Source organism: Chrysochloris asiatica, unplaced genomic scaffold, assembly GCF_000296735.1.
Source record: "Chrysochloris asiatica unplaced genomic scaffold, ChrAsi1.0 scaffold00168, whole genome shotgun sequence".
NCBI lineage: Eukaryota > Metazoa > Chordata > Mammalia > Afrosoricida > Chrysochloridae > Chrysochloris > Chrysochloris asiatica.
Genome location: NW_006408686.1, coordinates 6,403,333 through 6,426,657, shown reverse-complemented (window position 1 = coordinate 6,426,657; position 23,325 = coordinate 6,403,333). Strand labels below are relative to the sequence as shown.

Genomic DNA, 23,325 nt, shown 5'->3' with positions numbered 1-23,325 from the left:
CACCTGTCCACGTCTCTCCTCCTGGTCTCCTCACCTGTCCACCTGTCTCCTCCTGGTCTCTCCACCTGTCCACCTCTCTCCTCCTCGTCTCTCCCATCTTTCTTCCTCCGTACTTTCACCCTCTCTTCCTTGCAAATCCACTTCCTTCTGTCTCATCTGTCTTTCTGTGGGCTGTCTCCTCTGTGCCTTCGCCTTCATCTCTGACTGTGTAACTGTTTTTGTCTCTGTGTCTCTATCTCGGTTCTCTGTCTCCTTCTGTTCTTCTTTCCCCTCTTTTCTCTTGCTCCCTCCTCCTCCTCCCATCCCGTCGGCTGCCCCAGTCATCAATCGCCAGAACGGTAATTCTCCCGAGCCCAGCCCCCTTGCTGTATGACTGCCGCCCCTTCCCTTCTACTCCCACCCGGGAGCTGAGGATCTGGGGCATCCCCTTGGGGATGGGTAACCCTACAGTGGGTGCACCATGCCGGTGGAAAGTCTTGAGGTTGGGGAGCCCAGATTTGGCCCCCAGATTAGCCACTCACAACTCTAGGACTATAAACAAGTCTGTTACCTTCCCCAAACCTCAGTTTCCCCATCTGTAAAATGGAAGCTAGAGAAGGCCACAAAGATTCCTTTCCACTTGGATGCTCTCAGACTTCCACACCCAGATTCGCAGTCCCAGGGTGGGGTCCAATCTCCCAACACCCTGCTCTCTGCGCCCGCGATCCCAGATTGGTCCACTCAGGCACGGTTCCCGTGGGATTGGGTGCCTCCAGCATCCATTCTGATTGGCGTTCATGCCTTTCTGCGCCTGCTCTGTTTGGCCCGTTCGGTCACTGTCCAGCCTTCCCTCTCTCCCTCCGCTAAAGCCCTCCTGATTGGCTTCTTCAGATACCTATTCTGATTGGCCATTGTCAATGCCACTCTTCTGCTTCTCCTGGATTGGCTGTTTTTGAGGCACCTGGGCCAATTAGCTGGCTGTCAGTTCCCATCCCTCAACTGCTTGGTCACCTGCTTTGCACCTCAGTGTGAAAGTGACCCCCAACCCAATAATCTATTAACCACCGCAGCCCTGGAGGGTCCCGGGAGGGGTGGCTGAGGGAGACACCAGCTTTCTGAAAGTCGGTTGGGTGGTTTTATTCCCAGATGGCACACAAGTAGTGACATCAAAGGGACACTGATGTAGAAAGACACTTGAGGTCCCAGCTTCATGAATCAAGTTCCCCCGAGGTCTCCATCTACCCATGTCATGGACTCCGAGGTCTGGACTACTGATGTCATGAATGCCAGGGACCCTTACAATGTCTTTGAAGCGGTGGCTGCACCTTCCAGTCTTCCCGCATGCTTTGGTGCATGTGTGTGCAGTGTGCATGGGTCATGTGCACGCATCGCTGTCATCTGACCCATCTGACCCTTCCTTGGCCCTGCCTCCCTCTACTTCCCAGGAGAGAAGGTCATGGCAGACGATGAATTCACCCAAGACCTGTTCCGATTCCTGCAGTTGCTCTGTGAAGGGCACAACAATGGTGAGGGGAGGGATCACGGAGTGGGGGCAGCTGAGGTTTGGGGTGGGTTTGGCAGGGCTGTGCAAGTTCATCTCCAGTCCCTCCTCTTATCACCAATGACGTCACCCACCCGGCCTTGTACTTCATCTTCTGCAGGCCACTTTCCTTCCCAAGCCTCTGGATTTCCCTGAATCCAGCCACTTTGTTTCAATATCACCTCCCCTGCCCTCATTCCCCCGGTAGTGCTGTGAGTTGGGCTGCTAACCACAAGGTTGTGGTTCAAACCCACCAGCAGCTCCTTGGGAGAAAGGTGAGCCTGTCTGCTCCTTTAGATATTTACGGTCTCAGAAACCCTATATAGGGTCGTTATGAGTCAGAATTGACTCGTTGGCAGTGGGTTTGGTCTTATTCAAAAGTGCCTTGGTGATACAGTGGCCAAGCGCTCCACTGCTAACTGAAAGGTGGTGGTTCAAACCCACCAGCCGCTCCTCTGGAGAAAGATGTAACCATAGGCTTCTGTAAAGATTTTAACATTGGAAACCCTGTGGTGGTGGTGGTTATGTGCTATGGAGTCGGTTCTGACTCATAGCGACCCTGTATAGGGTTTCCGAAGCTGTAAATCTTTACAGGAGCAGAAAGCCTCCTCTTTTTCCCACAGAACGGGTAGTAGTTTCAAACTACTGACCTTAAGGTTAGCAGCCTGACTCCTAACCACTTCGTTACCAGAATTCCTTTGGAAACCCTGTGTGGCCTTTCCATTCTGTACTACAGGGTCACTATGAGTATGCATAGATTCAACAGCAGTGGACTTGGTTTGATTTTGGTGGGTCCTCATTCAGGCCAGACCAGTTCCCCATAGCAATTTGTCAAAACCCAATTTGGAGCACAACCAGATTTCCAAAGCTCCATTTGCCCAAGTGGCCAGGCCAGTTATCTGCATGCTGTCTTCTCACAAGCACTTGTTGTAATTGCCAAAGTCCATTATGTATGGAGAGTTTCTGTGCTGAGGATCTGTAGAGGGGGAAAGTTACACGGTGTGGTGTTTTAAGATGAGTCTTTTAGAATTCACTCATGTATTCAGTGTTGGAATATCCAAATAAACAAGGTAAGGACAGGCTTACTTGTGCTTACTTAGTAATCTGTAGTGAACAATTTCACAATTTTTCACCACTTCAACGATTCTGCCTCTAGGTACGTCTGGCACCTGTCTCTCTCCCAAAGCCACAGCATCTTTTTTTTTTTTTTTATTTTTTATTGTGAATTATGTGATAGTTTACATGGGAGAATTACATTCATTCTATCGTATATTGTCTCATTGCCATGGTTACAATCCCCTCCATGCAATTCTTCCCCGTACCCCCCCAGGTCTTCAGCACACAGTCGCTCTCCCTCACAGCACCTTCTTACAAAATCAAAGCCTCTTTTCCAATTTACAATCGCTGACAGGGATGGGGAAGCCTGGTAGTGCCATAGGATAAGCACTGGACTGCTGACTGAAAGGTCGGCAGTTCCAACCCACCAGCTGCTCCACAGAAGAAAGATGAGGCTGTCTGTTCCAGTAAAGATTTTCAGTCCCAGAAACCCTGTATCAGGTTGAGGTGAAATTAACAAAATGTCAGTTGGTTTGTTTTTGGGGGGGATGAGATCAGAGTATCCAGTCAGCAAGATGTTGTTGTTAAGTGCCATCGAGTCGGTTCCAACCCATAGCAACCCTGTACAGGGTTTCCAAGGCTGTAAATCTTTACGGAAGCAGAAAGCCTCATCCTTCTCCCGCGGAGCGGCTGGTAGTTTCGAACTGCTGACCTAAGGTTCGCAGCCTGATTCATAACCACTACGCTACCAGAGCTCCTTGTACATAAGCACAAATAAGTTCAGGCTTACCTTGCTTAGGGAATAACCCTCTCCTGCATTTATGTTGCTTGTAAAACAGTAAAGTAATTACGACACAAGAGGGAGCCTACAGATTCTTTCCTCACTTAAGCAAGCGTTTTCATCATTTTTGTCAAACATTTTCACAAGTTTTGTTTGGCTTCTCAAAGAGTAATGAAGGCATGTTCTGTTGAAGTTGAAGCAAAGAGATGCAAAAACAGTCCGGGCTGAGGAAACATCTAATCTTATAGAGTAAAATCAAATACTCCCTAAAGGGGAGGGGAAATAGTGTATTTATATGGAACAACAAATAAATAGCATCATGATAAGTGGAGAAAAGATGGAATTTGTCAAAGATTTCATTTTGCTTGGATCCGCTGTCAACACTCATGGAAGCAGCAGGCAAGAAATCAAATGACATATTGCATTAGACAAATCTGCTGTGTAAACCTCTTTAAAGTCAAGAGCAAAGATGGCAGTTTGAGGACTAAGGTGTGCCTGACCTGAGCCAGGGTACTTTCAGCTTCATATGCATGTGGAAGTTGGACAATGAATAAGGAAGACTATAGAAGAATTGATGCGTTTTGACCTATGGATTGCCAGAAGAACCAACAAATCTGTGTTGGAAAAATTACATTCAGAATGCTCCTTAGAAACCAGGATGGTGAGACTTTGTCTCTCATGCTTTGGACATATTATCAGGAAGGACCCGTCCCTGGAGAAGGACATCATGTTTGGTAAAGTAAAGGGTCAGCGGAAAAAAAGGAAGACCCCTCCCCCCACAACGAGCTGGATTGGCACAGTGGCAGCAGCAATGGGCTGAAGCTTAACAACGAGTGTGAGGATGATGCAGGCTGGGCAGCGTTTTGTTCTGTTGTGTATAAGGTCGCTATGACTCTATGCACAATCGACTCTACGATCCCTACAGCAACAAGCCCATGGTAGAGTTCAGAACTAAGGGGCAGATTCTGTGATTGGTGCTTGGTGAGGTAAGGTAGTCAGAGGCAGAAAATCTCCAGGTGAGGAACTAAAAGGAGGTCATTTGATTGGTTAACAGGATAATTGCAGAAGTGCATAGATATAGGACTGTACAGAGTAATAATAGAAAAACTACAAAACATTATTTCGCCAGGACTGTTGGTTCAAAAATAAAACAGCTAGGGGAACAATAGATTTCCTGAAGGCAGTAGGCTCTGGGCATGTCTGATAAGCTTAATGGTGACAGGACCCTCACAGAAACATCCTTCCTTTATCCTTGGCTTAACCACAAAGAGAACCTTTCTATTAGTTACCAACTTTTAAGTCTGTGCTGAATGTTAGAAAAGTTAGCAAGAATTAGATGGACTTGGACCAGAACAACCATGTTATTAGGGCCAAGTGCCTCTGTTGGGGTGGGGGTGGGAGGGGTGTTCCTACATGTTCAAGTTAACACTCAAGGATGACCCAGCAATTTAATGAAACCATCGTTGTTGAGAAAATATAACCTCCTGTGACAAGCAGAGCTTAAAGCAAGAACAGAAGAGTCAAAATTGTGTACAAGGTACCTCCAAAAAAATGTCATTTCCTGTAACAAGCATGTAACAGTCAGTGTCAAGGCTGTGGTTATAACCCTTAGTAAGTGAATATAAAACCACAGGCTACCCAGAAAGTCACCTTCGTGACAAGAGCTGAAGTCATTACAAATCTAACTTTCATAACCTCTTAGCCCCTCTTGGCTTATGTGCTTTAGGGTAACTGATTTGTAAATATCTTTCATTGTCACCCTTTTCTTTTAAACAAAAGAGGGTAAAGTAGGAGTCATTGCTTTGCAATCTCAAAAGCTCTTGTATTCACAGGCAGTTTTCCCTTCAATGTTTATGAATTACCTTTGTGCTTTGTGAATGTCATTGTCTTCTTTTCATTTTAACAAAGGTAGAATCAAGTCAATTGTGATGAATTGATTTCCTGAGTCTATGACTTTTTGAGAATGAGAATGTACTCGTGGGTAGATTTCTCTCTTCCAACAAGATTGCAATCCAGCCCTGGCTTAACCATGGATTCATTAACTGACTGAATTGAGTCAATGTGTGCAAAGTCTTTCAAATTTCAGAAGCCTTGTACTTTTTGAGTATTCACGGCTATTCAATGTCCTACGGGCAAAATACTGAATGGTGCAGGAAGCATCAAAAGAAGATGGAAGGAATACACAGAGTCACAGTACCAGAAAGAATTGGTTGACACTCCACCATTTCCAGAGGTTGCTTAGGATCAAGAACCGATGAAACTGAAAGAAGTCCAAACTGCATTGAAGGCAGGTATTGCCAGATTACAAACTGAAAAGTTTCAACAAACTGATGCAACACTGGAGGCTGCAAGAAATATGTCAAGAAATGTGGAAGACGGCTACCAGGCCAACTGATAGGAAGAGATTCATAGTTGTGCCCACTCCAAAGAGAGGTGACCCTATGGAAATCATCAGACAATATCATTAATATCACATGCAAGTAAAATTTAGCTGGAAATAATTTTAAAACAGTTGCAGCAGTACATTGGCAGCAAAGTGCCAGAAATTCAAGCCTGATTTGAGAAGAGGATGTGATATGAACGATATCATTGCTGACATCAGAGAGCTATTGACTGAAAGCAGAGAATACCAAAAAGATGTTTACTTGTGTTTTATTGACTATGCAAAGACATTCACCTCTGTGGAGCATAACAAACTATGGATAACATTGTGAAGAAAGGGTCTTTCAGAACACTTACGTTCACGTGGAACCTGTCCATAGGCCAAGACGCACTCATCAGAACAGAACAAGGAGATACGGAATGGTTTAAAACCAGGAAAGCTATGCACCAGAGTTGTATCCTTACACCCTATTTATTCAACCTGTATGTTGAGCAAGTAATCTGAGAAACTGGATTATATGAAGAAGAACGTGATATCAGAACTGAGTAACAATCCGTGATACAAAGACCAGCAACCTTGCTTGTTGGTAGTGAAGAGGACTTGAAATACTAGGTGCTGGTGGTGACTTCGAGTTGGTCCCAACTCATAGCGACCCTGTATAGGATTTCCGAGGTTGCAAATCTTTATGAAAGCAGAAAGCCTCATCTTTCACTCTCAAAGCGCTGCTGACTTTTCTATTAGGAGCTCAACATGTAATCCACTATGCTACTGATAAAGATTAACAAATACAGCCTTCAGTATGAATTGCACCTCATTGTAACATCATGATAAATGGAGAAAAGACTAAAGTTGTCAAAGACTTCATTGTGCTTGGGTCCACAATCAATGCTCGTGGAAGTTAGCAGTCATGAAATGAAAAGACATGTTGCAGTAAGCAAATCTGTTACAGAAGATTTCTTTAGAGTGTTAAAGAGCAAAGATGTCATCTTGAGGACTAAGGTATGCCTGACCCAAGCCATGGTATTTTCAAGTGCCTCATATGCATGTGAAAATTGGACAATGAATAAGGAAAATGCGTTTGAATTATTGTGTTGTCTAAAAATACTGACAATATCATGGACTGCCTGAAGAATCCACAAATCTGTCTTGGTAGAAGTACAGTTAGAACGCTTTTAGAAATGAGGTTGGCCAGATTTCGTCTTTCTTATTTTGGACATGTTGTCAGGAGGGACCAGTCCCTGGAGACAGACATCATGCTTGGTAAAGTGGAGGGTCAGCGGAAAAGAGGAAGACCCCCCAGTGAGATGGATTGATACAGGGGCATCAACAGTGGGCTCAAACATAACAAAAGTTGTAAGGACAGCGCAGGCCGGGGCAGTGTTTTGTTCATAGTGTCGCAATGTGTTGAAACGGACTCAACAGAACTTAACAACAGTGGTAGTCTCCTGGTGTGGCACTGTAGGATAAGCACTGAACTGCTAACTTCAGGATCTGCAGTTCAAATCCACCAGCCTCTCCTCACCCTAGACAGTCTCAGTGGCACTTAACAACAACATGTCAGTGTATAAGGTGCCCAGGTGGCAATGTGGGTTAAGCACTGGGATGCAAACTGTGAGGTCGGCAGTCCCAACTCACTAACCGTTCCACGAAAGAAAGATGAGGCTATCTGCTCCCATAAAGATATACAGTCTCAATACGATAGGATGAATGTAAAACTAATGTTCTCCCATGTAAACTATGCCATAATTCACAATAAAACATAAACAAAAAGATATACAGTCTCAGAAACCCGAAGGAGCAGTACTGTTCTGTCGTTATGAGTTGGAATCAGCCCAACAGTGGTGTGCTTACGAGACATTGGCAGAATTTTTTTACAGGAGCTGGGAGTTGGCTATCTATTGTTGTTATTTTAAGTGCTGTTAAGTTGGTTGACTCATAGCAACCCTTTATAAGGGTTTCTGAGGCTGTAACTCTTTGAGGGAGTAGAAAGCCTCCTCTTTCTCCCACAGAGCGGCTCATGGGCTTAAACCACCCACCTTGTGTTTATCAATTCAGTGCTTATCCTATATAGCCCCATTTGAATCAACAAATATAAGAAGGTAGAAAACTGGGTTGCTGAGACGACAGCCTTATATTTGCTTATAAACTGTTAAGTATTTGAGTATACCGTGGTCTGTAACGTGAAATCAACCAGAGTAGGTCTTCCAGGCAAGTCAGCCTGGTAGAGCAATTGTTAAGAGAGTCTAGGGAAGCTGGATGGGAAGAAAAACAAACAAACAAAAAAACTCTCTGTAAGGGCTTTCAAAGTCATCCTGGGTGGCAGGACATTGTATAGACACTAATGAGACTTCAGTGAAACTTGGTTTTGTTCCCTTGATCATCAATTGGTCATTTAGCAAACTGGTCAGGAGAGACTTGTGTGTGCCTCACACCTAGTGGCCTTAGAAGACACAGATTGCTGGGCTTCACCCTGGAATTTTTTATTTCAAAGTTCTGGGGTGGCACCCAGTAATTTACCCTTCTAACAAGTTCCCAGGAAATGCTGATGCTCTGGGTCTGGGGATCCCAATGGAGAAACACACAGTATATCTCCTACATCGACAATCTCTTTAAAGCCCTTTCAGGAGAGCAAATGTGTATTAAGCACTTCTGTACCAGGCAGCGAAGTGGGTTAAGTGTTGGGGCTGCTAACCACAAGATTGGTGATTCAAACCCACCAGCAGCTCCGCGGGAGAAGGATGAGGCAGTCTGCTCCTGAAAAGATTTGCAGCCTCTGAAACCCTAAGGAGCAGTGATACACTGTGAGTCTGAATGGATTGGAAGACAATGGGCTTTATGTACCAGGGTCTGTCCTAAATTCTTCATGTATACAAAAGCATTAGAGCCCTGGCATGGTGCTATAGGATAAGCACTAGACTGCCAACTGCAATGGTACAAGACTGCCATTCTCAGAAAGCCTAGACAGGGGTCGCTATGAGTCAGAACTGACTCAACAACACACAACAACAACAAAACAGTAAATCCTCCCAGCAGCTCCATGAGGTGGGGTCTGTTGGGATGCTCATGTTACATAAATGGGAGCTGAAGCTCCATCTGGCCCCACAGAAAGGTTTAGTCACATAGTTGGGAAGTGGCGCCACCACCTCCTAGTTAGGTCTCAGCTCAGATGTCCCCTCCTTCAGGAAGCCTTCTTTGACCACCCAGGCTGGAGCAGGAACCTCCTCTAAGCTTCTGTTTGTCCACTCGAGTCCCCCTATACACACACACACACACACACACACACACAACCCTGATCATTTGGTCCAGTATACCCCACCACCATCATGAAGAGCATTTATCTTTTTTTTTAAATCAGCGTCCTGAAACTTCTCAATCATATACTGAAAGTAGAAATGATGGTTTAATTAACCCCAAGGACTCATCCCTCAGCTTCCACTTAGCTTTCTGCCACAGAACCTAACCCAATGCCCTGCTGTCGAGTCCATTCTGACTGATAGTGAGCCTGTAGAACAGCGGAGAAGGCGCCCTAGGGTTTCTGAGGCCGTAAATCTTTACGGAAACACATTGTCTCATTTTTAATCCCTCAGAGTGGCTGGTGGGTTTGAACCTCCGAACTTGCAGTGAGCAGCCCAATGCTTAACCCACAGTGCCATGAGAGTTCCTTGTCATTTGTTTTGTTTGTTAAGTAACGTCAAGTTGATTCCAACCCATAGTGACTCTGTACAGGGTTTCCAAGGAGCAGCCAGTGAACTTGAACCTCGGACCTTGCAGTTCAAACAACTTTGCAGTCTGGCACATTAACCCACAGTGCCACACCAGGACTCCTTGCCCTCAAACATTTTAAATAGCAGGAAGTGACTCACCAGGGGGTCTGTGAAAAAAAAAAAATTGACCTCAGCTGTTCTTTTCTTAATTGCACATTGACTCCCCTGAAGACATTGAAAAGATCTGAAGGCCGGATTTCACCCCTCAGTGATCCTAATTCATTCTGTCTGTGGTGGCTCCTGAGCCCCCAACTGATTCTAATCTGCAGTCCAGGTTACAAGGTGGAGAATCATTAATTCAGTGGGTTGTTACCAGAGTTCTTTTAGAACTGACTAGTATAGGACAGAAAATACTGAAACGCATATCCTGTAGTTAGGGTATGTGAAACTTCTCTTTCAGGTATGTGTAGATATCACTTCCAGTTAAGCACATGTAAAATAGATCAAAACACCAGAATATATGCTTCCTGAGGGTAGGAACTTTGTTTTTTATTGCTAAATCCCCAAGGTCTAGAACAAGTCTGGCATATAATAAGTGCTCAGTTCATTTAATGGATCAAAGTAACCTCCATTTCTTGCTAGCACGCAGTATCCGAATATCCAGTGCCATTGAGTCTATTTTGACTCATAGCGACTGTGTACAGGGTTTCTGAGACTATAAATCTCTATGGAGCAGACAGCATCAGCATGCAGTATGTGTTCAATAAATATCTGTCAGATAAATGAACAAATAAGACTGATCCTCATCTTGTCCCAGTTTCTAGTAGGTACTCAATATATGTTTGTTGCGGGGGAGGAATGAATGAATAAATGACTGACCCCCCACCACATCTAGGGAACTCTGATAGCCTAGTGATTACGTATGTGTCAGGCTGCTAATCTCACGGTCAGCAGTTTGAAACCACCAGCTGTTCCACAGGAGAAACATGAGGCTTTCTGCTCCTGTAAAGATTTACAGCCTCAGAAACCCCACACAGGGTTGCTATGAGTCAGAACCGACTCCACAGCGCATAACCACTACCACCACCACATCTGGACCATAGTAGGTCCTCAATAAGTATTTATTAAATAAATAAGTGGCTTTTCATTTTTCTCTGACACATAGTACGTACTTGATAAATAGTTATTAAATAAATGAATCGTTATGTGCCTTTTGGAATACAATAGTTGTCCTTAGGTGCCATGGATCGGTTCCGATTTGCAGCAATCCCATGCGCAACAGAACGAAACACTGCCTCATCCTGCGCCATCCTCACGGTTGTTGTCATGTTTGAGCCCATCACTGCTGCCATTGTGTCAGTTCATCCCCCTGGAGGTCTTCCTCTTTTTCTCTGACCCTATATTTGGCCCAGCATGAGATCCTTTTTCAAGGAGTAGTCCCTCCTGATCACATGACCAAAGTATGTGAGACTTAAGGCTCACCATCCTTACTTCTGACATACAATGTTGTTGTTGTTGTTGTGAAGGGTCATCGAGTTGGTTCTGACTCATAGTGACCCTGTATAGGGTTTCTGAAGAGTGGCTGGTGGGTTTGAATTGCTGACTTTACTGTTCAAACCGACCTTGAGGTCCAGTGTTAACCTACCCCAGGACTCCAGTAGGCACACAATAAATAGTTACTGTATAAATGAATGACCCATCTCCCCTAGCTCACCACAGGTATTCCATAAATGAACGACTTTCCATTTCCTTAGATTTCCAAAACTACCTGCGGACACAGACCGGGAACACGACCACTATTAACATCATCATCTGCACGGTGGACTATCTCTTGAGGCTACAGGTGTGGATGTGGGGCGGTTCAGGTGTGAATGTACCTGAGTGAAGATGTGGGCAGAGGCTGTAGCACCACGATTGGCCACAGCACCCCTCACATGCTGCCCACCCTCTAGGAGTCCATCAGCGACTTCTACTGGTACTACTCGGGCAAGGATGTCATTGAGGAGCAAGGCAAGAGGAACTTTTCCAAGGCCATGTCGGTGGCTAAACAGGTGTTCAACAGCCTCACCGAATACATCCAGGTAGGCACCAGTTGCTGGGGCGGGGTAGGGCAGTCCGGCTTCCGGTGCCCGGTGTGGCGCTCACGCTGTCCTCTGTCCCCCAGGGCCCCTGCACAGGGAACCAGCAAAGTCTGGCGCACAGCCGCCTCTGGGACGCAGTGGTGGGATTCCTGCACGTGTTTGCCCACTTGATGATGAAGCTTGCTCAGGTTCGGGGTCGGGGGGTGGGGGGTGGCCTCTATTCTTCGCCCACCAGCTTCTGGGCATTCCCCGAATTGCGCCAGTTTCAAGTCTTGGCGTCATTGGTCCATTTCTCACCCAAGGGCTACTGGCCTGTTCCAGACTGGGTCCCTCCCTGTAGGGATTGGCTCCCCGCCATGAACCACCAATCAGCTGGCTTCCCACCCATGCTTCCATTAGTCTAATAGTTGGGACACGCCCCCTCTGACCCTCTTCTGTGATTGGCTGGCGTTCTTTTTTTCTTTTTCCTTTGGTGGGATCCTCTACTTTTATGACAGCTCTGGGGTGGCATTGGAAAGCTTATTCAGACCCTAGAACTGAAGGAGTATTTTGCTTCTTTGTCCTGCCTGCGGCAGATGACACCCTTCCAAGGCACCCAGGATGTAAGGTTCCTGTCGCACACTCTTCTCCATCTCTAGACCTTTTGTGTTTCCTTCTACCCCCAACCCCCACGTGTTCTTGTCATTGTCTCACACACCTCCTTTGCTCAGCGTCTGCTCTCCAAATTAGTCAACGTATTCAAAGCCACCATTTACAACTGGGCAGGTTGTGCACCATACAACAGCGCCATAGCCAAGAGAACACCATCTACATGTTGGGTGCCTTGGGGTGGGTTTTCAACTCATAGTGGCCACATGTGACAGAATAGAATGCCTCATGGGGTTTTGCAAAGTCTCTCCCCTGCTGAGTGGTTTCCTATCACCAACTTTCCCATTGTTGTTGTTGTTAGGTGCTGTGTAGGGTACCGACTCATGTTGTTGTTGTTAAGTGCTTTCGAGTCGATTCTGACCCATAGCGACCCTGTATAGGGTTTCCAAGGAGCAGCTGATGAGCTTGAACCACCGACCTTGCAGTTCAAACGGCTTTGCAATCTGACGCATTAACACACAGCTCCACATCAGGACCGACTCATAGCGACCTTTATTATGCACAACAGAATGAAACCTTGCTGGGTTCTGCACTCATCTCAAAATCGTTGCTAGGCCTGAGCCCATTCTTGCTACCTCTGTGCCAATCCATCTCATTGGGGCTCTTGTATAAGCAGCCTTAACTCACCATGAGTTTACCATCAGCCTAAAATAAAAACAAAGTATACCCCATTGCCATGGAGATGGTTCCCACGCATAACCACCCACCCTATAGGAAAGAACAGAACTGCTCCATGGGGTTTCCGAGACTGTAAAACCTTTACCGGAGCAGACAAACTCATCTTTCTTCCACAGTGGGTTTGAACTGCCGACCTTGTGGTTACCAACCCTGTGCTTAACCCACAACACTACCATACCAAAACGGCTTCGTCCACATCCTGTTGTTGTTAGATGCTGTGGGTTCTGACTCATAGCGACCCTGTATAGGGTTTCCTTGGCTGTAAATCTTTGTTGTTGTTAAGTGCCTTCAAGTTGGTTCCTACCCATGGCAAGCTTGTGTTGGGTTTCAGAGGAGCTGCTGATTTGAACTGCCGACCTTGCGGTTCTAATGACCTTGCAGTCCAGCACATTAACCCACAGCACCACACCAGGAGCAGAAAGCCTTGTCTTTTTCCCACGGAGTGTCTGGTGGACTTAAATGTCAACCTCACAGTTAGCAGTCCAGTGCTTATCCTACAGAGCCATTGAGCTCCCCTCATCCACATCCTAGCCATCATAAATATTCCTTTCCAGCAGATGGCAGTAAAGTATTATGTATATTATACTTTCTCAACAGTTATTTTGAAGAAAGAACCTTGTCTCATTGACCCAAAGGTATCATTGGCTCTGTCAGAAACCTGGCTGGTGTCATCTAATGTTTAGAAAGGTGTAGAACTTAGAACGTGGTTCCTCAGTGCCCATGCTTCTGGGGAAATTTTCAAACTTTAGAAAAGGTTGGTGTTGTCATTCAGTCTTCCGTATCCTGTGATGTCAACCTTCAGTCTTACTCAAGGGCTAGGTTTCCAGGGCCAGAAACGCAATGCAAAGTGGTGGCTTCATGTCAATGGGGAGGGACTTTTCAGTTCACACAGCGGAAACGTCTCTCTCCATGTCTGGCCTGTTCGTCTGTGCTTTGGTTTCTTCTCATACAGGCTCTCCCCAGTGCTGGCAACACGCTCCCCTCCCTCCCCATCATCCACCTCTAGACTTTCACCCCTACCTTAGCAATTCCAGAAGGAAGAGGGCCTCTCTTTCTTAGGAACTCCAGCTCAAGACTGGCAGTTCTGTTTGTGTGTAATGAATGGGTCACATGCCCAACCCTAAACCAATCACTGGGGTTAGGAATAAGAAGGCTCTAATGTACAGAAATTATCTAGAGCCAGGAGGTTGGGGTGAGCCTTATATACTCTTGAGAGTGGCATGGGGTACCCCCTTGGAACTTTGAGGGATTGTTAAGAGTAGAGGGAACTGGCTCATGGGCAGGCACAAACCAGGAGCGCCTGCCCATCCTAGTTGAGTTCCAAAGACTGCATGCACAGCTTCTGTGAAAATGTGTTAGGATCAAAACCAGTGGTGGGGTGAAAAGGAACCTTACATCCTATTTACTAGGTGACATTACAATTTTGTGGGACAAAAATAGCTGACTAGCACCCATTTTATGTGGCTTAACCTAATACAGATAGGGGGTTATGGGGTAGAACTTTGGTTGTGTTGGAGGGTCAGTCTGAGGACCCTAAATGATGCACCATGGTGGAGAGGCAATGGGCCCCCACATTGCATCCAACTGTCTTACCTGACTCCTTCAGCCTTATTCCTGAACCCAAGGTCCCACTTTTTCCATCACAATTCATACAACAAGTGAAGTCTAACACCCTCCTTGGGCTAAAGGTAATGTTAGGGTCTCACCCATTCCCAGATTGGTTTCTGTTCCTGCGATTTATCTCTGTTGCTCTCTATTTCTGTCCCTCTCTGCGCCAACTATCTGCTCTGCAAGCCCCATTTGTCTCCATGTCCTCATCTGTAAACTTCTTGTCACCACACATCATCTATTTGGCCAGCTTCCCCCCAAATGACAACCCACCCCAAATCTTGTATCTCTGCCCCCTCCCCTGCTTCCGAGGAACATGTCTGGACACGGGTCCCCTCGGAGGTAAGGAGGGGGAAAGAGAAGGTCTCATGCTCTGCTGGGTGGGTTAGGAGGGACAGGAGCCACTGGGGTGGGGGAGGCCTCTCTGCAGAGAACAGCCCTTACATAGCTGGGGGGTGGGGTCTCCAGGACTCCAGCCAGATCGGACTGTTGAAGGAGCTGCTGGATCTACAGAAGGACATGGTGGTGATGTTGCTGTCGCTACTTGAAGGTAAGCACCCAACAGGCAGGGGCAGGGGAGGGTACCAAGATACAGACAAGTCCAAGAATCACTCTCTGAGACCCAAGCAACCGTAACCCTCAATTACCTCTCTGACATCATTCCGGGTCAATAGATTGATGAAGAAAGTCACAATAATGCCAGGAAACCCTTATTAAGTATGTCTTATGTGCCAGGCCATGGGTGTACATAGATTAATTTATTGAATCCACAGAGAATCATAAAGTGGACTGTCTGGGTACTCTTAACTATGTAGTTAATATTTATCTATTTGCTAAATTCATGATACCTGCTCCTCAGTTATCGACATGGTTAGGTCACAAAGACCACGTCGTTATGCAAAAATCAGTATACAAAAATGGAGGATGACTCCATTATTACATAACCACCAAATACCATCATTACGGAACTGGCAAATTACATCTTTACATAACTGACAAGCCAATGAGAATCATGACACAGCCAAGTTGATGCAGAAATCGAACCATCACATCTTGCCTGGCACCTCACCTCTGCATGTGTTACTGCCAGATATATGTCATTAATATGCAACATAGCAGATTTTATTTTGTTTTTTTCACTATTGTTGGAAATGTGAACTGCCAGATAATTAAACAGTCAAGAAGTGAGAAGTAGGTGCAGTTTGCTTTTGCTGTGTAATAATTTCCCCCAAAACTCAGTGATTTAAACAACCATAGGCTCTTATTTTTCATGATCCTGTGGGTCCACTGGGCAGTTTGTCTCCTGGTCACGTGATAGTATTCATCTGGGCTTAGCTGGTCCAGAAGTTCAAACATGAGAGTGTTTGAGGCTCTGGTGCTGGCTGTTGGTCAGGGTGCCTCAGCTCTTCTCCTGACCTCTGCAGCAGGACAGCCTGGCCTCATTTTTCTAGAGGCTCAGTTCCCCAAGAGTCCAGGGCAGAAGCAGCCAGGCCTCCTCAGGGTTTGTTCCAGGGCTGGTCCATTGTGGTTTTCATCACTTTTTATTGATGTCCCAAGGCCAGCTCAGGTTTAGGGGAATGGGAAATGAATTAATTCCCCTTCTTAATGGGAGGGCTACCATGTGCACACAAAGAGGGAGGGATGGTTAAACACCACTTTTGGAGACAACCCATCACCTTAAACTGCCTAAAATTTTGTTAAGATTTTGTTGTTATTGTTAAGTGCCGTCAAGTTGATTCCGACCCATAGCAACCCTGTATAGGGTTTCCAAGGAGCAGCTGGTGAGCTTGAACCGCCGACCTTGCAATTCAAACAACTTTGCGGTCTGATGCATTAACCCACAGCGCCACACCAGGACTCCGATAAGATTTTTGCATGGTTCAAAATTCAGAAGAGAATGTCGTCTTTCCCCTCCCCCTCCTCCAGATACCAGTTCCCTCACTCTGGAGGAAACTAGTGCTTACTAGTTTCTTGTGTGTCCTTCCAGATAACCTATGTCTATACAAGTAAATCCGTATGGTGGTGGTTAAGTGGCATGGAGTTGGTTCCGACTCACAGAGACCCCATAGAACAGAGTAGAACTGTTCCTGTTAGCAAGTCTTTATGGGAGCAGACAGCCTCAGCTTTCTCCCAAGAAGCCGCTGGTGGGTTTGAAGCTTTGGTTAGCAGTCCAATGCTTAACCTACTGTGCCACCATCACTCCATAGATCTGTGTGTGTGTTTATACAAACACACACAGGAGTGCAGTAGGAAAATCACCAAGGTCAATGGTTCAAACTCACCAGTCACTCCTCAGAAACCCTAGACAGGGTAACTCTGAATAAGAACCGACTCGACAGCACTTAAGAAAGGCAAACTAGGAGTGTGGGAGCGCTGTAGGATAAGACCTGACTGTGAATCACAGTTAGCAGTTTGAAGCCCATCAGCTGCTCTGTGCAAGAAAGATGAGGTTTTCTGCTCCGGCCAAGATTTACAGCCTCAGACAGGAAACCTATACAGGTCATGCTGAGTCTGAACTGACTGTATGGCACTCTATGGTATTCAACAACAACAGCAACATATGTATTTACATATATATATATATATATATATCCTGGTGTGGCACCATAGGATAAGCACTTCACTAAAGATTGATTTGAACTGCAAAGTTGGTGGTTCAGACTCACCAACCATTCCTCAGAAACCCTGTACAGGGTCGCTATGAAACAGAACTGATTCAACAGCGCTTAACAGCAACAACAATGTATGTATACACGCGCATATCATGGGGCCTCAAAAAGTTCACGGAAAAATCCCATTATATATTCAATCGTTTTTTCCGTAAATTTTTTTGGAGCTCCCTTGTGTATGAAGTATGCATATACATATCTATGTGGATGTATGTACAAATGCATAAATATAGATCTACGTATATAAAGAGCGAGCTATAGTGAGAATTATAAAGCAAATGGGGCCAAATGTAAACAAAAGGTGAATCTGGAATACATCTATGTTTCCTTACACTATTCCTGCAACTTTTCCATAAATTTGGAATTATATTAAAATTAAAAGCTGGAGCCAAACTTCAGCTGCCCCTTTTGGAGGGGATATGGTATCCCAGTTTGCTACAGTCTCCACCCCTTCCTGCTGTATAACCTTTGACTTGCCTGGCGCATCCACATACGTGCCTGGCCTCTCGATTAGCGAAAGGTTTAGGTGTGTAAGTTCTGAAGTCTTGGGGCCCTGGACTCAAATCCTTCCACACTGTTACTTGGGTGTGTAGCATTCTCTGAGCTCAGTTTCCTCATCTGTAAAAGGGGAAGTAACACACCTCCTTTACCAGGTCGGGAGATCATGCCAGGGCAGCTCTTGGTACCTACTATAGCTTAGACATCATTATTCTCATTGATGATTTCCTCCAGCTAGTGGAGAGGTGGGCAGAGGCAGGATCGTCCAAATCCACACAGAATGCTGCTGAAAAACAGGAAGTGACCCAAGCCTTTGGAGGAGAGGCTTGGGAGTTGGTCAGGGAGGCTTCCACCAGCGTGTTGGATCCTGGGGAACCACGTTTGGCTTCTGAGTTGGGGAGGGAGACAATCCTGTTGGGCTCAGAAAGGAGGCACTGAGGGGCTACACTAACCAGGGACTGTCCACAGGGAACGTGGTGAACGGCATGATTGCCCGGCAGATGGTGGATATGCTGGTAGAATCCTCGTCCAACGTGGAAATGATCCTCAAGTTCTTCGACATGTTCCTGAAACTCAAAGACATCATGGGCTCTGAGGCCTTCCAGGATTATGTCACGGATCCCCGTGGTCTCATCTCCAAGAAGGACTTCCAGAAGGTGGGCACAGAGTGGGGATTGGGCTCTGGAGTGCCAGCCACACCCTCTCTGGATGTCGGCCTTGGCAAGTGACATCTCTCTGAGCCTCAATTTTCTTATCTGTAAAATAGGAGTTGTTTTCAAGACCCCTGGTGGCACAATGGGTTAGGCATTGGGCTGATAACTGAAAGGTCAGTAGTTCTCCATTTGTAGGAGAAAGATGGAAAGTGAGTCAGAGTCAGCTTGCTGATAGTTGGTTTGGTTTTAGGTTTGGGAATTAAATGCATGGATACAACGTGTAACTATTAATGGTGGTGGTGTGCCACGGAGCCGGTTCTGACTCAGAGCCACCTTGTACAAGGTTTCTAAGGCTGTAAATCTTTACGGGAGCAGAAAACCTCGTCTTTCTCCTGTGGAACGGCTGGTAGTTTTGAACTGCTGATCTTGCGGTTAGCAGCCTGACTTGTAACCACTACGCTACCAGAGCTCTTTATTATCCTTATTGTTGTTGTTGTTAAGTGCCGTCGAGTCGGTTCCGACCCATAGCGACCCTGTACAGGGTTTCCGAGGGTGTAAATCCTTACGGGAGTAGAAAGCCTCATCTTTCTCCCGCAGAGCGGCTGGTAGTTTCGAACCGCTGACCTTAAGGTTCGCAGCCCGATTCGTAACCACTACGCTACCAGAGCTCTTTATTATCCTTATTAATAGTTGTGATTTATCATTACGAGTACTGAGACCACAGGACAGGCTACAATGGCTGTTCAGGGTTTCCAACAGACTGTAAATCTGTTCAAGAGCAGACAGTCTCATCTTTCTCCCTACTGAGGTGACTGGTGGGTTTGAACTACTGACCTTGTAGCTAGCAGCTCAACACTTAACCTACTGTACCACCAGGCCCCTCTCAAGAGATATTGGCTACCATGATTACTGGCAGGTCTTTTCCATTGAGTTAATTTTTTTAAAATTTTGAAGTCATTGCAAAATTACAAGAGTACTACATAGAATCCTAAAGAGCTCTGGTAGCGTAGTGGTTACGAATCGGGCTGCGAACTGCAAGGTCAGCAGTTCGAAACTACCAGCTATTCTGCGGGAGAAAGATGAGGCTTTCTGCTCCCGTAAAGATTCACAGCTTTGGAAACCCTGTACAGGGTCACTATGAATCAGAACCAACTCCACAGCATATAACCACCACAACCTAGAGCCCTTTAGTAACTGTGAGTTACTTGGTAACCCATAGTAACGTCCTACCACACTTCGCTTGTATTATGATTCCACTTGACCTCTAAATACTTTGATGTACAGCACCTGAGACCAAGTTCATTCAGGAAATTTATATTGATACAATGCTATTCTCTAATCTACAAATCATAATTTAATTTTCACTTGGCAAAGAAATCGTTTTTCCGCCATGTATCCACTCCACGGGACTTAACAACAACAACCCCACCTCAGGAGCAGGATTGTGTTTAGATAGTCTGTCCCTTTAAAAACCAACCAAACAGCCAAAACATTGCCTTTGATTCCATCTGACTGAATACAACAGTATAGGATAGACTAGAAATGCCTCCATAGCATTTCCAAGGCTATAAATCATTACAGAAGCAAATTGCCTCATCCCCTGGGAGCAAATGGTGGGTTGGAACCACCAACGTTTCAGTTTGCAGCCAAGTGCTTTAAGCACTGCATCTCCAGGGTTCCTTCTGTCTCTGCTATTGTTAGGCACCATAGAATTAGTTCTGACTCACAGTGGCCCTGTTTACAGCAGAACGAAACACTGCCTGGTCCCGGACCACCCTGTCAGTTGTTGGGCCCAATGTTGTAGCCACTGTGCCCACCCATCTTGTTGGGGGTGTTCCTTTGTCACTGACCCTCTACTTTCCCAAGCATGATATCTCTTTTGGTCTTCAATTCAAAGTAGCAGTTCGGTCTGCCTTGCATCTCAGCATCTCTGTTTCACCAGGTTGCAAACAATCTCTTTTAAAAAATATATAATTATTTTTAAATACATAATACATTCACACAATTCAAAAATCAAAGCATAACAAGATAGGACATGAGAAATCTCACTCCCACCCTTTTTCCAATCCACCCTTCCCCCACCACTGTAATAATCACTTTCATTTGTTTCTTTTGTATCCTTTGTTTCTTTCTTTTGTTTAGTAACATTTAGTAAAACCCACCAAAGCCAGAACCTGTGTAAAGCCAGAAAACTGCCAGAGAAGATAAACTCACTTGGTGTTTATGAGATAGGATTCTTAGTGGAGAGCAATAGAAAAGTGGCAAGCACACAGTTGAAGGCAGAAAATTTAGGAGACACAGAAAAACAAGACAGCCCCGCCGAGTTCTGGCTCAAATACGTTTCACTGTATGTTATTTTCCTCCTTAAACAAGAAGAAATGGTGCAGTATATATACACTAGTCTGTATCTTGCTTGGTTTTCACCGAATAATATATTCTGGGCATACAAAGAACTTCTTTATTCTTTGTACAGGTTCCCATTATTCTATTTTGTACACAAATGATAGTTTGACTATTTCCCATTGATGGACACTTGTTTTGTTCCCTGCCTTTTGCTATACAGGGCTGCCGTGTATAGTCATGCAAGTTGTGCACTGCATAAGGTGCTGTATATAGTAAACCCTATGTAGGATAATCACTGCACTGCAAGGCCAGTTTGAACTGCAAGGTCAGCAGTTCAAATCCACTAGCTGCTCCTCGAAAACCCTATACAGGGTCGCTATGAGTCGGAACTGGCTCAACAGCACTTAATAACAACATTATAGGACAGGAGTCTTGATGTGGTGCTGTAGGATAAACACTTGACCACTAATCACAAGATCAGCAATTCAAACCCACCAGCCGCTCCTCAAAAACCCTATACAGGGTCACTGTGAGTTAAGCTCCAACTCAATGGCACTTAACAACAACAACAACAACATTTTAGGACAAAGTAAAATGACTCCTTCAAGTTTCCAAGACTTAATCTTTATGGGAGCAGACAGCTTCTTCTTTCTCCTGCAGAGTGGCTGGTGGGTTTGAACCACCAACTTTGCAGTTAACAGCCCAATACTTAGTCCACGGTGCTACCAGGGCTCCTTGTATATAGCAGGTTGTTGTAGTTGCATGCCTTCAAGTCGGTTCCCACTCATAGCAAGTCTATATAGAGTTTCCGGGAGCCCTAGTGTAGTGCTGTGGGTTAATGCACTGGACTGCAACACAGGTTTGAACTGCAAGGTTGGCAGTTCAAGTTCACCAGCCACTCTTCTGAAACCCTATACAGGGTTGCTATGGTTTGGAACCGACTCGACAGCACTTAACAATAACAACACAGAGTTTCCAAGGTTGTAAATCTTCCTTTACTGGAGCAGAAAACTTGTCTTTCTCCCGCGGTGGATTTAAGCTGCCAATATTGCAGTTCACAGCCCAACACGTAACCCACTACCTACACCACCTGAACTCTTTGTATTTAGCAAGTTGTTTGAGTCCGTTCTAAACCATAATAACCCTGCATAGGGTTTCCAAGGAGTGGCTGGTGAGCTTGAACTGCCAACCTTGTGGTTCAACGTGACCTTGTGGTCCAGTGTATTATCCCACAGTGCCACCCCAGGAGGTCACTGTAAATGTGCACGTGTCTGTAGATTTCTAACAGACGGACGTCAAGTGTGCTGAGGAAGGCCCCAGATGAACCATTAGCAATGCTGGCTGTAATGATTCTAGACATGCGCAGTTCATTTCCAGGAAAGACTTCCAGAAGTGGGATCTCTGGATTAAAAGATACACGTATTTGTCATTTAGATAGTTTTTGCCGTCCACATGGGTCAGATCATTTTCCCCTTCATTAGCAATGTGAAAGTACTCGTTTCCTCAAGGCTTTGCCACCAGACCACGTTGTCAAAATTTTCGATTTATGCTAATCTAATTATTGAAAGGAACCCTGGTGTGGCAGTGTGTGAATGCGCTGAACCACAAGGTTGGTGGTTCAAGCTCACAAGCAGCTCCTCAGAAACCCTATACAGAGTATCTATGACTTGACGGCACTTAACAACAACCAATTGCTGAAAAATGCACCCAGGTGGCTGGTGTAGGGGGTTTTGAGTTGGGCTTCAAACTGCAGTCTGCTCGCAGTTTGAAACTATCAGCCGTTCCGTGGGGGAAAGATGAGGCTTTGGCTTTTTGCTCCTGTAAGGATTTACAGCCTCAGGGTCACAATGAATTGGAACCGACTCCACAGCACACCGTCACCAATTGGTGGGAAATGGGCTTCCCTTGCTGTTTTGTTTGCATCGCTCCTATTTGCATACAGGTGAGCATATTTGCGTGTGATTTCTTTTGCTTTTCTTGTTCCTAGGACTCTCACTGTCCATGGTTCACTTTTTTATTGAGATGTTGATATTTTTCTTCTTGATTCCAGGAGCTCTTTACGTCTCTCCTATGAGGTTGACTGGCTTTTGGTTAGCGATAGATGTTGAAATGGTTTTTCCCAGTTCATCGTTTTATCTTTTCATTCTGTTTATGATATTTTGGTTTGTTGTTTTGTTTTTGACCATGCAGAGTACTTGATTTTTGTGTAGACCATCATTTAAAACATTGTATTAATTGTTAATAGACAACACTTCTTGTTGTTGTTAGTGCCATTGAGGTGGTTCCAATTCATAGTGACCTTGCGGTCGGTCCAGTGCTTATCCTATAGCGGCACACTAGGACTCCAGGTAACACTGGAATTATAATAGTATAATATATAGTCTTAAAAGATGATGCTAGGGTATGCCCTTGGTTGTTTGAATGGTTATATATTCCTCAGTGCTTTGGTGTACATCAAAAAACAAAACAAAAGAGAGTGAATGGAAGAAAATGCTGTTGAATGATGATGGATGGAGGGGACTATAGTCATGGCAAGGAAACGAAATACAATAGGAAGAACATAAAGCTGATGTTCTCCCATGTAAACTATCACTCAATCCACAATAAAAACTAAAAAAAAGATGATGAAGGACCGAGCAGTGTTCCATTCTGCTGTGCACTGGGATGCCATGAGTCACAGCTGACTTGACAGCTCCTAATAACA

General features: G+C 45.3%; 1 protein-coding gene across 1 annotated transcript in view; it reads left to right on the top strand.

Annotated features, from left to right (window-relative positions):
- RYR1 (ryanodine receptor 1 (skeletal)) overlaps nt 1-23,325 on the top strand; it is a 153,406-nt gene that overhangs the window by 103,469 nt on the left and 26,612 nt on the right. Inside the window, exons 83-89 of the mRNA XM_006871542.1 lie at nt 321-338; nt 1,425-1,505; nt 11,198-11,286; nt 11,396-11,524; nt 11,608-11,712; nt 14,927-15,008; nt 18,094-18,281. Coding sequence (XP_006871604.1) covers nt 321-338; nt 1,425-1,505; nt 11,198-11,286; nt 11,396-11,524; nt 11,608-11,712; nt 14,927-15,008; nt 18,094-18,281 — 692 coding nt within the window. The remainder of the gene's footprint in view (nt 1-320; nt 339-1,424; nt 1,506-11,197; nt 11,287-11,395; nt 11,525-11,607; nt 11,713-14,926; nt 15,009-18,093; nt 18,282-23,325) is intronic.